The sequence below is a fragment of the Rhinoderma darwinii genome, chromosome 2, assembly GCF_050947455.1.
Source record: "Rhinoderma darwinii isolate aRhiDar2 chromosome 2, aRhiDar2.hap1, whole genome shotgun sequence".
Taxonomy (NCBI): domain Eukaryota; kingdom Metazoa; phylum Chordata; class Amphibia; order Anura; family Rhinodermatidae; genus Rhinoderma; species Rhinoderma darwinii.
This window is the reverse complement of record NC_134688.1, coordinates 463,843,050-463,857,534: the sequence shown is the minus strand read 5'-3', so window position 1 is coordinate 463,857,534 and position 14,485 is coordinate 463,843,050. Positions and strand designations below refer to the sequence as shown.

Here is a 14,485-nt window from a genome sequence, read left to right as displayed (position 1 = left end):
CTTAGATTCATCTCAGCCGTTAGAAATAGGGGGACAGCCCCCTCTAGCCGCCCATCGGCCCCCACGACACAATCGTGCCAATAGTTATCATGGCAGCCTGGAGGCCTATAAAAGGCCCCCAGAACTGCCATGCTTCTGCTCCTAATAAACCCTGCCAGAGCCAGGACTTAATAGGAACCTGGTTAAAAGTACCATCTACCGCAGTACATACCGGTAATCATTGCAGTGCTTGGTACCAGCAATAGAGGATCACTTGTTCAAGTCCCCTAGGGGGAGTAAAATGCTGTTAAAGAAAGTTTGTTTTTTATATATAAAAAAAGTCTTAAAAGTAAAAAAAATCTTTATATGTAAAAAAAAAAAATGAACATAATTGCCATCTCCACGTCCATAAAACTCCGAACTATTCTAATATAATGTTTTTTTAACCCGCAAAGTGAGCTCCGTAAAAAAAATGACAGAATTGCTGTTTTTTTGGTCACCTTAGCTCTTAAAAGAATTTCAATTAAAACTGAAATATTAAACTAAAAATATACATATAAATTTGGTATCGTAATTGTATTGATCCACAGAATAAATTTAAGTTGTCTGCTGTAAAAATGAATACCAAAAAAACAATGGAGGAATCGCTGTGTTTTTCCCATTCCATCCCACAAAGAATTGTTTTCAGTCTCCCGATACATTAGATTAAATTGTGCCATTAAAAACTACAACCCCTCCTGTAAAAGACAACCCCTCATATGGCTATATTGACGGAAAAATAATAAAGTTAAGGCTTTTGAAATGCGGGGAGCAAAAATTAAAATTAAAAAATGATATTGCTGTGGCACCAAGAGGTTAATTTCAACATAATCTTTGTGGTTATCATTGTACACACGGGACATATTATTAATAAGATCTAAGGCAATTTGTGATCATCCCATAAGAAATAAACCCTAATGACAAGTTATTGGCTCCAAAGTCACCTCTGTTGGACCCTTGGGCCTATTATTGTTTCAGAGACTGGACCCGCCAAAGACTCCTCTATTACTCTAATGGCCAACCCTGCAGAAAACTCACAGGACAACAGGGTTATAATTAATTATGGAATATACTAATGAGATATCAAATTCATCTACATTCATTCATATCTACTGGCAACGTAAACACCATGTTAATGACAATTTTTAAAAACTTTTTGAAGATTTTTCCCATATCCTAGAAAACACACAGGTAGAGAAAATATACAAACTCATGCAATGACCCAATGTTTTTCATTTCAATTAGTGAGATAAAATAAGACCTAAGTCCATCAAGTTCAAACTTTTTTTACTTACAAATATCACCCTTGAATGGCCTAAACTAATTTACAATAGAGTGGAAAAATGTGTTCCTGGCCTCTCTTTGATAGGGGCATTAAATCCAGAGGTGGCAGTCACGCCTGGGCCCTTGTACCTGATGGGGCTCTACCACCTAAGAGAACACAGCACTATAAATGGTACAGTATGGCTGGGGGCCATGGTATAGACATTACTTAAGGGCCAAAGTGCTTCAAGTTACACCTCTGCCCACTTCAATGCTTGAGCCCCATTATCCAACATACACCTCCATTACTTTTTTGAGTGGTCAAAACGATGAGCGTAGTTTAAACAGATCAATTTACCTGCGACAATCCCAGATGCACAGAAGCTGTTTCGGAAATGTACATTATCTTTCCATCCGACGCGACAACAAAAACAAATCCGTCCAACGTCTGTAAAACACAAAAAGAGAATTTAGGTGAGAATAGACTGATGTTTATTCGAGGTCAGAACTGTACTGGCTCATGTATGACCGTCGACCCAAGCAATATTTGAGGGTAAGCAAATCACCGTTACTAATGTCAAAGGGCGAAACCCTTCAGAGTTTCAGTAGTAGCTTTGTTAAAGGGGTTATGTGGGGACCAAAAATGATTAGCAATGTACCCACTGTAGTAAATGAGTACACTCGCTAATATACATTCCGGTCCTCTGTTGGGTTGAGTCTAAGATTTTCATCTATTTTTATAGCGCTGCCGGGGCACAGCCCTCCTTGATGATGATATGACTCTTCGTCATGTCACCGACCCCGCTGTACTCTATTTACAAGCAGTAGTAGTAGTACAGCGAGTACATAGCGCTATAAAAATCTATGAAGATCTCAGAATCAGCGGAACGGGGGACCGGAATGTATATTAGTGAGTGCACTCACATACTGCAGGGACTATACTGCTAATAATTTTTGGTGTCCACATAACCCCTTTAATGAGATCCTATCACCACTTTTTCCCCTATTAAATAAACATAGAAGGGTATATAGATCCTCTCGGCAATGCAGGGGGCTCATCTTTTTCCATTGCATTCATAGGCTTTTTTGAGCCTGAAATCTTTCCTTCTGCCACTTACGATTTTAGGAGTCCCAGGCAGAGAAGAGTCCCCTCTAAAGGTCATGTGCAGATTTGTAGTTCATCACCTATTTATCTTATATGGGATAAAGTGGTGACAGGTGCTCTTAAAAGGTGAAATCCACCTTAATTTATATTGAGACAACACAGCGCCATTGATTTCATGCTGTTATATTATGTCACCAGGACTCCTAGTAACAAATCTATGACCAGTACTGGAGATGTTCGGCCCCTTCATTTTGGGAATTGGTCATGATCTGAATCATTGTTATCTTCTGATGTTATAACAAAAGACAAATTAAGGTTGAATTAATATTTAAAAATTCTGGTGGCAGAGCTGGGATATAGTGTTTTGGCACTCTTGCCAAAGACACTGAAATTAAGTCACTCCCTTAGAAACCCAATGGTATTTCTGCTCCCCCTTCTCATGCCTGTGGATTTCTATGGTATAATTGTGCTTCTGACAGATATAGGTTAAGAGCAGGTTCCTCAGCTCCTCGTGGGCGGGATCCCCAATGAAATCATTTGCATAAATGTTCACACAATATTGACTACTGACTACAATATAGAGAACAGCTGTCATCTGGAGGCCACTTGGTTCCCAGGTTCCTGCATTGGCTTGAGATCGGTGCATAAATCAAAACTCCATGCCATCAGTGCAAGAAAGAGCTTGTATACGTAACAAGTCACTAGACATCATAAACAAGCAGATGAATAGCTATTGAGGGTTTTTTAAAGAATATATAAAGGTCCTAAACTGTGTGAATTTGGAATTTCAAGCTGTGCTTCTGCTGACAGGAGATTATCTACTGAATTATCATGGACTAAAGCCATAGACCATATATCATCAGGTGCTATGAGGTGACTGATGTAAAAAAGCTTGCCCACTTGGTCTTCAAGTACAGGACAGTTGCCCACTGGGCCATCAGGAACTACTGTATACCTACTAAGGACTTACTGGTTTCCATAAACTGGACCATCAATGTTTGCATTATGTAGACAATTTCTGGCACGCTGCAGATTCGGATAAACGTCCTGGCATGGCTGGAGGCGATGTCTGTTTAGTCTTCTGTCACTCCGGTGAAGGACCTGCCGGAGGAAGTCACGTCACAGCTTGATCTCGCGAGATCACGCTGTGCTGTGAATCAAGTTGGGCTGGAATGAAGAGAAGTGTATGACGCCGATTGGTCAGCGTCATACACTTTTCTATACAACGCCCACTTCGTAAATAGAAAAAAAACGCCCAGTTGGGCATTTAGAAAAAATTATCGTAAATCTAAAAATGTTCATAACTTGGTCAATAATAAACGTTTAACAAACAAAACAAAAAACAGTAGTTATCTGGATCAAAGAGCCTATTACATTAGGCAGGAGATAGGGAAGTTATAAACTGTGACAGAGCTTCTTTAAGCAGCATTGAGGAAGGAATGAGGACCCGTAGCTCTCCTAGGTCTCCCCCTTTTACTAAAATGTACTCTTTGTTTCACCCCTGAATACGATGTTTTTCTTGTTTTTTTGTTGGATCTTTCATTCTGGGCATTGAAGTCATCCACCATAAGGGCAGGTTCACACGTGGCGGAATTGCTGTGGAATTCTCCAGCGGCCGTTTTTTACATTTGTTTCAATACATTTTTAGGCAAGTTAGTTCAGACGTTGCGGAAAACTCTGCTGCGGACCATAGTCTGCGGTGCAGAATTTTCCCTCCGCAGCATACATTGTCTGTTGCGGAGAAGAAGCGAAATTTCACTGCGGATTTCAGCCTTTGCAAGCAAAAACTGAAATCTGTGGCAAGTCCGCTGTGTTTTCTGCAACGTCTGAATTACCTGTCAAATATGCAAATGTTGGTGCAGATTCGTTGCGTAATTGCCCTAAATCTGCACCAACATTTGCTGCGGAAAAACTCTGCCACGTCTGAACGTGCCCTAAGAATGATTATCCTGATTGTTGTATTCTTATTTTCCCTCTTAAGGTCATTACAGATTCATGTTTCTTGTTCTGTCATATTATGAATACAATTTGACTTTATAGCATTTGTTTCATCTGTATATACGTTGGGATCTATATTTCTTAAACAGTCGCAGCTTGTTATCTTGTAAGTGAAGCAGAAACCTCACTTGAACAATAATCGAACAAAACATCTCAGAGTACAAAACGTATAAACACTCCAGAACGTAACATCAGGAACTTTTGCACCTTAATAGCAGTTTTTGCGAATTTGCCACCGAAAACACCATGGAGGCCTCTAGAGGTCCCCCAATAGCAGATAAGGTCTCTTCCTTGGCATTGTGTGGACCTAAGCAGCCTCGAAAGCTTGAATCTACTCAATGACCCAATAGGAAATATGTCATACAACTACAATGATGTATTAGGGCTGCCATATAGGTGCACGGTGACTCTACTGTACCTCCGCATGTCTCCAATTTTATTTCAAGGAACAATGAGGTTTTCTTTTATTATGTTCCGTCCAAATCAAAGAAAATAAAATTGTTATCCGTATTACGCACATATAACAACCGACGGAGCAACATATGGCGGCACAGTAGTATGGAGCCACAGAGGACTACGTGTACCATCATAAATCTTTCTTACCACTGTTCTACTGTGTGCAAGAGGTCAAACCTTGCGTAGTCTGATCCTGCAGTCATGTGTCAGGCTGGCCATACACATCAGATGTACGTTGGCTGAACCTGCCGATTTCGGCAAGACTGGCCGACCATCTAATGTATATGGGGGCGTCCTGATTCTCCCCTGATGGCACATGTTGCGGAAAGAAGGGTCGGGAAATTGGATAAGCTGCTGCCAGAGTAGTCCGGCAGCGGCTTTCTCATTTCTAACTGTTGAAAAGACATGCACGATCGGTCAAGCTGAGTGCTCATGGGTATGGCGGAGCCGGGAGGAATAGCTGTCGCCGAACAAGTCTATGGTTTCACTCTCTTCCATGTGTCTCCATTCCTGCGGTCTGTAGGGTATGAAGAAGACGGGGCAGAGGGAGTGGAGTGAGAGTGTCTTTACACGCTACGATCATGTGTACGAGTTTGCAGAGCTGAATATTTATATGTAGTAATGATCTTGGTCACATGTGGGGAATTCCAGATATAGGTGGTCATTAATTTGTATTGTATTTTGCCGTGGTTTAGCAAGTTGGCGGGGCATGTGTCTGGATGCTGTGTGCCAAGGGGGGGGGGGGCATCAACACTCTGACTTGGACAGGCTATTCAGATACAGGGCTAGGGCAGCTATCTGAATCTTCGCCCTGGGCGTGGGTAAGATTTTACGATCTGACGATAAAAATTCTTATCATGATTTTGACTGTACGAACCGGTCATATAGGAATGTTTACATTGTTGTAGCTTATAAAGCCGCTCTAAAATATGACTGCAGGATCAGACTACACACATGGCTTGATTGTAGTCTGTAACCATGGAGACACATAGGAGCTGTATACACAAAACGAAAGAATATAAAGTTTTTGCTTTTGCAAAGACTATTTGCAAAGTTGCTTCATTCTTTTCATAGATGTAGTGGCGCAATAAAAAATGGTTGCAAGATTGTATACGGCCTTTAAAGTTACGGTACCAGCTAAACCGATATGACCTGTGATAAGCAACTACTCTGCCTGACAAAAACTTTTTTACGTGTTACTTAGTTATATCTGTTTCTGGTAAAGCTGGGTTAGTACAATCATCAATATGGCTGCCATTAGGGGTTGCCACACAACTTTCCTAGGGTTCATTCACTTTTTTTGTGTTAATTATTTCTATTTTCTGTCTCTTTTGAGAAGTTTACAGGTATTTCCACTCTGAAGAGGTAAAAACCAGGTCTTATGGAAAAAAAAGTCAGGGACCTGGTATACAGTGCGCCTTTATGAGAACCATATTGCACTGAGTGATATTGTGCAGGGTTTTGGAGAGATTATTGCAGCCTGTTATGTATTTTCCTCAAATAATAGTCACATTCTATACAAACCTACAGGGCTTTAGGCCACAAATGAAAAATTGCAGTGGATTAAATGGTTTTGCACAGAGCACACACACACTTGTATGGACAAACGCTACTAAGATCCCCATAAATACTCAGTCTGGGCGGGGGGCCTTATTTTATGCCGTTATGAATCCCACATAGAGCGCGGTTTTCAGCATTGACCCGGCTGTAGATATGGATTACGGTCTCTGTAGCGTTACGACTGCTCACACACGGCCACAGAACTGTTTACACAATAGCAATTATCGTTACGTGACGCTCATAATGTAAATTACAGTGTAAGGCATTGCCTCCGAAAATGGGGACATACCTGACAACAAACTAAGTGTAACAGTCCCTTTATACAGGTCCTAATGTTCCTGAGAATAAGCCATGGATATCCTCATAATAGTGTGCCTGCTACAGATGCCCCCATAACAGTGTGCCTGCTACAGATGCCCCCATAACAGTGTGCCTGCTACAGATGCCCCCATAACAGTGTGCCTGCTACAGATGCCCCCATAACAGTGTGCCTGCTACAGATGCCCCGTAACAATGTGCCTGCTACAGATGCCCCCATAACAGTGTGCCTGCTACAGATGCCCCCATAACAATGTGCCTGCTACAGATGCCCCCATAACAGTGTGCCTGCTACAGATGCCCCGTAACAATGTGCCTGCTACAGATGCCCCATAACAGTGTGCCTGCTACAGATGCCCCCATAATAGTGTGCCTGCTACAGATGCCCCCATAACAGTGTGCCTGCTACAGATGCCCCGTAACAATGTGCCTGCTACAGATGCCCCCATAACAGTGTGCCTGCTGCAGATGCCCCGTAACAATGTGCCTGCTACAGATGCCCCATAACAGTGTGCCTGCTACAGATGCCCCCATAACAATGTGCCTGCTACATATGCCCCATAACAGTGTGCCTGCTACAGATGCCCCCATAACAATGTGCCTGCTACAGATGCCCCCATAATAATGTGCCTGCTACAGATAACTCTAACAATGTGCCTGCCATATATGCCCCCTGTAACAGTGTGCATGCCACAGATGCCCCATAACAGTGCGCCTGCTACAGATGCCCCCATAACATTGTGCCTGCTACAGATAACTCTATAACAATGTGCCTGCCATGTATGCCCCCCCCCCCGTAACAGTGTGCATGCTACAGATGCCCCATAACAGTGTGCCTGATACAGATGCCCCCATAACAGTGTGCCTGCTGCAGATAACTCCATAACAGTGTGCCTGCTATAGATGCCCCATAACAGTGTGTATGCTACAGATGCCCCATAACAGTGTGCCTATAACAGATGCCACCATAACATTTTGCCTGCCACTGATGTCCCCATAAAAGTGCGCCTGCCACAGATGTCCCCATAACAGTGCGCCTGCCACAGATGTCCCCATAACAGTGCACCTGCCACAGATGTCCCCATAACAGTGCGCCTGCCACAGATGTCCCCATAACAGTGCGCCTGTCACAGATGTCCCCATAACAGTGCGCCTGCCACAGATGTCCCCATTACAGTGTGCCTGCTACAGATAACTCTATAACAATGTGCCTGCCATATATGCCCCCCTGTAACAGTGTGCATGCTACAGATGCCCCCATAACAGTGTGCATGCTACAGATGCCCCCATAACAGTGTGCATGCTACAGATGCTCCATAACAGTGTGCCTGATATAAATTCATACATAACACTGTGCCTGACAGATTTCAAATCACAAACTATGATGTTGGCCAATAGTGAGGAAGTTCTATATATATTATTTTTTTGCAGTCTGCTATATATTACCTGCAGTAAATGAGATCCTAGTTCCTTCGCCACATTATCTAGTGGTCCTATTCTTGCTGGATGTCCCCAAGCATCTCCCAGTCCTAAAAAAGAAAATAATGAAGAGGTTACAGTCCAGCAGTCACAAAAATGTCAACGAAACCGTGCTCCCTGCTCAATAGTTTACACTGAGGCCCTGCAAGACAAGATGCCTGTGTATATGGTCGCCCTCCAAGCACAGTAAGGCCTCATGCACACGAACGTGTTTTTGCGGGCACAATTCACCCGCAAATCTGCGGACCCATTCATTTCTATGGGCCCATACACACAACCATGGTTTCCACGGTCCGTGCATTGGCCGGGAGCCCGGACCGCAGAAAGAACGTACATGTCATTATACGGGTCGCATTTGTGGTCCGGGCTCATTGAAATCAATGTGTGCACGGTCCGTGACTTGCAGCAATCACGGCTACGGTCGTGTGCATGAGGTCTAAGGCTAGGGTCACCCCACATTTGTACCCTTCATCAGACGCCTAATTTTTTCATACCAACTGAATGCTTCAAACAGATCCATCAATAAAAAGCGTAGAGTTGGCGTCCAATTAACGAATCTGTTGTTTCATTTTTTTTAAAGGGGATAGTGATTTTTTTTTTCCTTTTTTCTTTCTTCAGACGTATTACTCTCTAAACATATGTTAACGTAAACCCATATATTGAAATCCATCTGACATTGACTTAAAAAAAAAAAGTATTGCCCCATGGATATTCACGGGATTAGAGCTTGACAGATTCAGGATCTCCTAGAGGCATCCGAGTGATCATCTGGTATGCCTGGACCTCCTCTTACAGGGTTAGGTACTAGAAATCACGCTAACACATACTGAATAATTTTTTTAATTGTCCAAAAACTCTAAAAATATCTCTAAAAGAAAATAAACACATTACATAACAAGGTAAAAAAAAAAAAGGCGCACGTCCTCCATAAATATAAAGCACGTCTCTTCCATCATTTTTCTAACCCACATCCACCATATGTTAGTTTTCTGTGCCCTATAGTGCCATAGTGTATAGGATATACTGCACGAAGCATATTTGCCAACAGTCCTGATTTTAGCCGAAGTATAAAAGGGGCGGTATTTATTCTAATTTGCATAAAAGTTCAATTTCTGGGACTTTTTGGGGGCAACATTTTTGAAAATTTGGATTAAAATGTAGGTAAGTATGTGTGAAGCTGTATTATATAGAACTGCATGTATCGCTAGGGTATGCCATCACTTTCTGATAATTGGAGTTCCGACTGTTAGGGTCCCCACCGATCCTGAAAATGAAGGGACTGCAGAGTTTGCTTTAAGGTAAGGGCTGCACCTAGACTTTTTGTAGTGCAACTTATTGATTTTAACAATTTTTGAGTGACAGCTGCAGTCCACAAGATCGCATGCAACTCACTGTAGTTATGTGGACTGCAGCTGTAGCTCAGTAGTTAAAATCAATCAGTAGCACTACAAGAAGTCTTGGTGTAGCCCTGGACTAATGCTTAGGGACCCTCAAAGTTTTTCCTGCACAGCAGTGCTCCCGGCCACCCGCTGAGTAGGGAACTGTCACATGTATTGGAATGGAGCTGTGCAGCAATGCCCTGCACGGCGGGTGACCGGGAGCACCGCTGTGCAGGAAAAAATAGTATGAACTATACGGGAGGCTTGACAGATGCCATTTACACATTACAAGAATTAGAATTGGAATATATAAATCTGCACATGATTGGTCCTACTACTATAAACTGCAATTGGTTCCTTGGTTAATGATCATAAAGTATGAGCAAATGACACAGGATAATATCTCATGATGGGGAACAGAAACAAAGATCATGTCTTGTCTGTGCATGGCAATTGATTTAAATGGGTACTGTGTAATTCCTATATTCCCCTGCAGTGGCGCTGCAGGGAAATCGAAAATTCCTCCACAGATTAGAGATGATCGCCGGTGGTTCCAGCATTGGGACAACCGGTGATCAGCTTAATATCACGAGTCTTTTAAACAGAACGGGATGTTCCACCTTGTTAGCGCCAATATTAGGATCAGACATTAAATAACTTCTCAATCGATATATAAAACATGCGGCACGCCAAACTGAAAGGTTTCACCCGCAGGGCTTCTTCCAGCGCAAGTTCAACCTGTCAAATGCCACAATTCAAAAAGCCAATTGAATAATAAAAGAGGGAAAGTAGCATAAAGGCAACCCATGGGGCCCCCGGAGAGGAAGGGCCCAGGTTGGCTGCATCCCTTATTTTCATGGGGCACCAGAACCAATGCAGAGAAACCCTCTTCACAGGTCCAACAACATTTAAAAACAATGGTGAGGGGGAATTAACCCAGAGATCCTGAAAAGGAGCAAACAAGCACCAAGTTCTCCTGGCTCAGGTGTTTAGGTGTACAGGGGTGTTATCCACCAGAAGGGGGTCCCATTTTAATCTTTGCTGTGGGACCTCCTCACCTTTATGTACAGTACATACACCTTTGGCATAATAAACCAACAGATATGGCAGTCCATGTATCCAGTGGCCTGAGAACATATATACACAGTGGATATAAAACGTCTACACACCCCTGTTAAAATGTCAGGTTTTTGTCATGTTACAAAATCAGTCCAAGATGAATCATTTCAGAACTTTTTCCACCTTTAATCTGTACAATGGTATTGAAAAACAAACTGAAATCTTTTAGGGTGGAAAAATAAAAATAAAGAACAAAAATAATGTGGTTGCATAAATCTGCACACCCTTAAACTAATACTTTGTTGAATTACCCTTTTACTCTATGACAGCGTTCAGTCTTTTTGGGTAGAAGTCTCTCAGCATGGCACATCTTGACTTGGCAATTGTTGCCCACTCTTCCTTGCAAAAGCTCAAAATCTGTCAGATTGCGAGGGCATCTCCTGTGTACAGCCCTCGTCAGGTCACTCCACAGATTTTCAAAGGGGTTCAGGTCTGGTCTCTGCCTGGGCCATTCTCAAACTTTGATCTTCTTCTGGTGAAGCCATTCTTTTGTTGATTTGGAGGCTTTGGGTCGTTGTCGTGCTGAAACGTGAAATTCCTCTTTATTTTCAGCTTTTTAGCAGAGGCCGACAGGTTTTGTGCCAATATTACCTGATATTTGGAACTGTTCATAATTCCTTCCACCCTAAGTAAGTTCTAGCTGCAGAAAAATAGCCCCAAAGCATAATGCTGCCTCCACCATGCTCCATAATGCTGCCTCCACCATGCCCCATAATGCCTCCACCATGCTCCATAATGCTGCCTCCACCATGCTTCACTGTGGGTATGGGGTTCTTTTGGTGATGTGCAGTGTTGGCTTTGCGCCAAACATACCTTGTGAAATTATGGCCAAAAAGTTCAACCTTGGTCTCATCAGACCATAACACGTTTTCCCACATGCTTTTGGCAGACTTGATGTAGGTCTTTGCAAAACATACGGACTTGGATGTTTTTCTTTGTTATGAAAGGCTTCCGTCTTGCCACCCTACCCCACAGCGCAGACACATGAAGAATACGGGAGATTGTTGTCACATGCACTACACAATCAGTAGCTGCCATAAAGTCCTGCAGCTCCTTTAATGTTGCTGTAGGCCTCTTGGTAGCCTCCCGGACCAATTTTCGTCTTGTCTTTTCATGAAGTTTTGAAGGACGTCCAGTTCTTGGTAATGTCACTGTTGTGCCAAATGTAATCCACTTCTTGATGACCATCTTTACTGTGTTCCATGGTTTATCTAATGCCTTGGAAATTCTTTGGTACCCTTCTCCTGACTGATGCCTTTCAACAATCAGATCCCTTTGATGTGTTGTAAGCTCTTTATGGACCATGGCTTTTGCTGTCACACACAACAAAGAAAATGTCAGGAAAATCCTAATAGAACAGTTGAACTTTATATAGGGATACTCAGAATCACTTTAACTAATGGCAGCTGTGCACTGACTGCTATTTAACATGACTTTAACTGTGATTGGCTAATTCTGAACACAACCACATCCCTAATTATAAAAGGATGGTCACACGTATGCAACCCCATTATTGTAGTTTTGTTATTTTGTTATTTTTATTTTTCCCCTCTAAATTATTTCAGTTTATTTTTCAATGGAATTGTACAGATTATGGGTCACATTAAAGGTGGAAAAAGTTCTGAAATTATTAATCTTGTACTGATTTTTTGACATGACAAAAACCTGGCATTTTAACAGGGGTGTGTAGACTTTTTATATCCACTGTATATATCTGGATATGAAATGCAGGATTCTTGAAATCCACGTACAGTGTTAACATCCAAGAGTCTGCGAAGTACAAGAATCTGTCAGTGACTACTGCCACCCAAACAACTCTCCAGAGGCATACTGTATGTGCGCAGAACTGTGCTTGATAAATGTATCTATATTACATGACCTGTGATCTCACAATCCATTTCTCATGGTAGTAAAGGGCCCTGTGTCTACGTCCGCATATTACACAGCCCTCAGTAATAAATTCAAAAGGGAGAAAACAACGGTTTTCTGTTTATGTATTTTTCTGCAAGAGACGGCATAATGCCAGGCCAGGGCTCCACCTGGTAACAGCCGACATTGGGGATCGTATACCAAAGAAAAAGGTATGTAAAAATATGGACGTTTCAGCGTGCACCATATTTATCCATATATTGGTTCAAAATTGCCACAAATATATATTTTTTTAAAACACAAATTTATCATCTTAACTTTCGAATTGGGTTTTATAAAAAAATATTTTGAGACAGCTTCTATGTATCCTGAATACATAGAAGCTGTATCTTACGGTGAAAGCTGAATCAATCAGGTCAGCGGGAGCGACTGCTTCGGCGAGCGCTGGTCCTGCGTGTCAGACCTATCAGATCAGATCTAAGTTCTTAGATGTGATTGATAATAGCTAGATCCAGTGTATTAGAGACAGACAAGACCAGTGCTCAGCGAAGCCGTCAGTCTGATTTGGCTTAGACCGCAAGATACATCTTCTATGTAAACATGATACAAAGAAACTGTGTCTCAAAAAGTAAATAAATTTTTTATTAAAACTCAATTCAGAAGTTGTTCAAAATGAAATAAAACATTGATTTATTAAAAAAAGACACTGTTGAAAAAAATAAATATGTCCTTCAATTTCAACCAAGGGATGGGAGAGCACGTGGATGGGGGGAAGGGGTATGGGTAAACTTTAGAACTTTGTTTCCTACTATTGATTCAGAGGAAGGTAAAAGAAAAAATAAACCCATAAGGCGTTAACTAATCTACCCTAAAAAGGAAACATTTCCCTCCCGATCCCAAGTGGGGATCAGATGGGATCAGCATTTAAAGTGTAGCTAAACGTTCGGCAAACTTCTGACATGTCGTAGTGACATGTCAGAAGTAATGATAACAGAGGAAAAAGGGAAATGGGAGGAAACCTCCAGCTCACCAGTCTGACACTCCTGTGTTGGTAGTCGCCCGCATCAGCCGCGACGGCACACGGCAGCAATTGTAGAAAAAACCAGAGGAGATCCAGCGATATAGATATCAATAGGAAAAACTAGGTTTCCACTTTATTTGAGTACAAGCTGGAAGCTTGAGAAAAACACCAGGAGGAAAAGACAAGGTGGTGATATGCGGCAATAGATAGCCTACGCGTTTCAGGCACTGGCTGTGCCCTTAATCATGGCTAAGTCGTGACATGTCAGAAGATTGGATTGGTGGGGGTCCGAGCACTGAGACCCCCACCAATCGCTAGAATGAAGCAGCTGAAGGGCTCGTGTGAGCGCTCAGCTGCTTCGTGTCTGTTCGGCTTTTTCCGGAAATAAATGTATCGTGTACGGACTCAATAGAAAGTCTATGAGCCCGTACTCCGATACATCGGCTTTCCGAAAAAAGCCGAACAGAAACGAAGCAGCTGAGCGCTCACACGAGAACTTCAGCTACCTCGTTCTAGTGATTGTTAGAGCTCTCCGTGCTCGGACCCCCACCAATCCAAACTTCTGACATGTCACTATGACATGTCAGAAGTTTGTCGAACGTTTAGCTACACTTTAAGCAATAATTCTATACATTGACATAGACGCTGATATTTTTTTTTGCTGTATGAATTTATCTAAGCCTTTTTTAAAGCCATCGACTGTTCCTGAAGTCGTCTATTCCGCAGATTCACAGTTCTTATGGTAAAGAGGGATTGAACCTTTTTTTCTCCAGACAGAGGGTTTACACCATATTTTTCATCTCTTTTCAAGGCTAAATAGGTTTAATTATTTTAATCTTTCCTCATAACTAAGATTCTCTATGCCCCTTATTAGTTTAGTTGCTCTTTTTTGTATTTCTT

At 42.1% G+C, this 14,485-nt stretch overlaps 1 protein-coding gene across 1 annotated transcript in view; it reads right to left on the bottom strand.

The window, feature by feature from the left end:
• The window catches only part of SIM2 (SIM bHLH transcription factor 2), a 76,710-nt gene that overhangs the window by 31,182 nt on the left and 31,043 nt on the right, over nucleotides 1–14,485 (bottom strand). The window contains exons 2-3 of the mRNA XM_075850987.1: nucleotides 8,165–8,247; nucleotides 1,640–1,729 (exon numbers count right to left, since the gene is read on the bottom strand). Coding sequence (XP_075707102.1) covers nucleotides 1,640–1,729; nucleotides 8,165–8,247 — 173 coding nt within the window. The remainder of the gene's footprint in view (nucleotides 1–1,639; nucleotides 1,730–8,164; nucleotides 8,248–14,485) is intronic.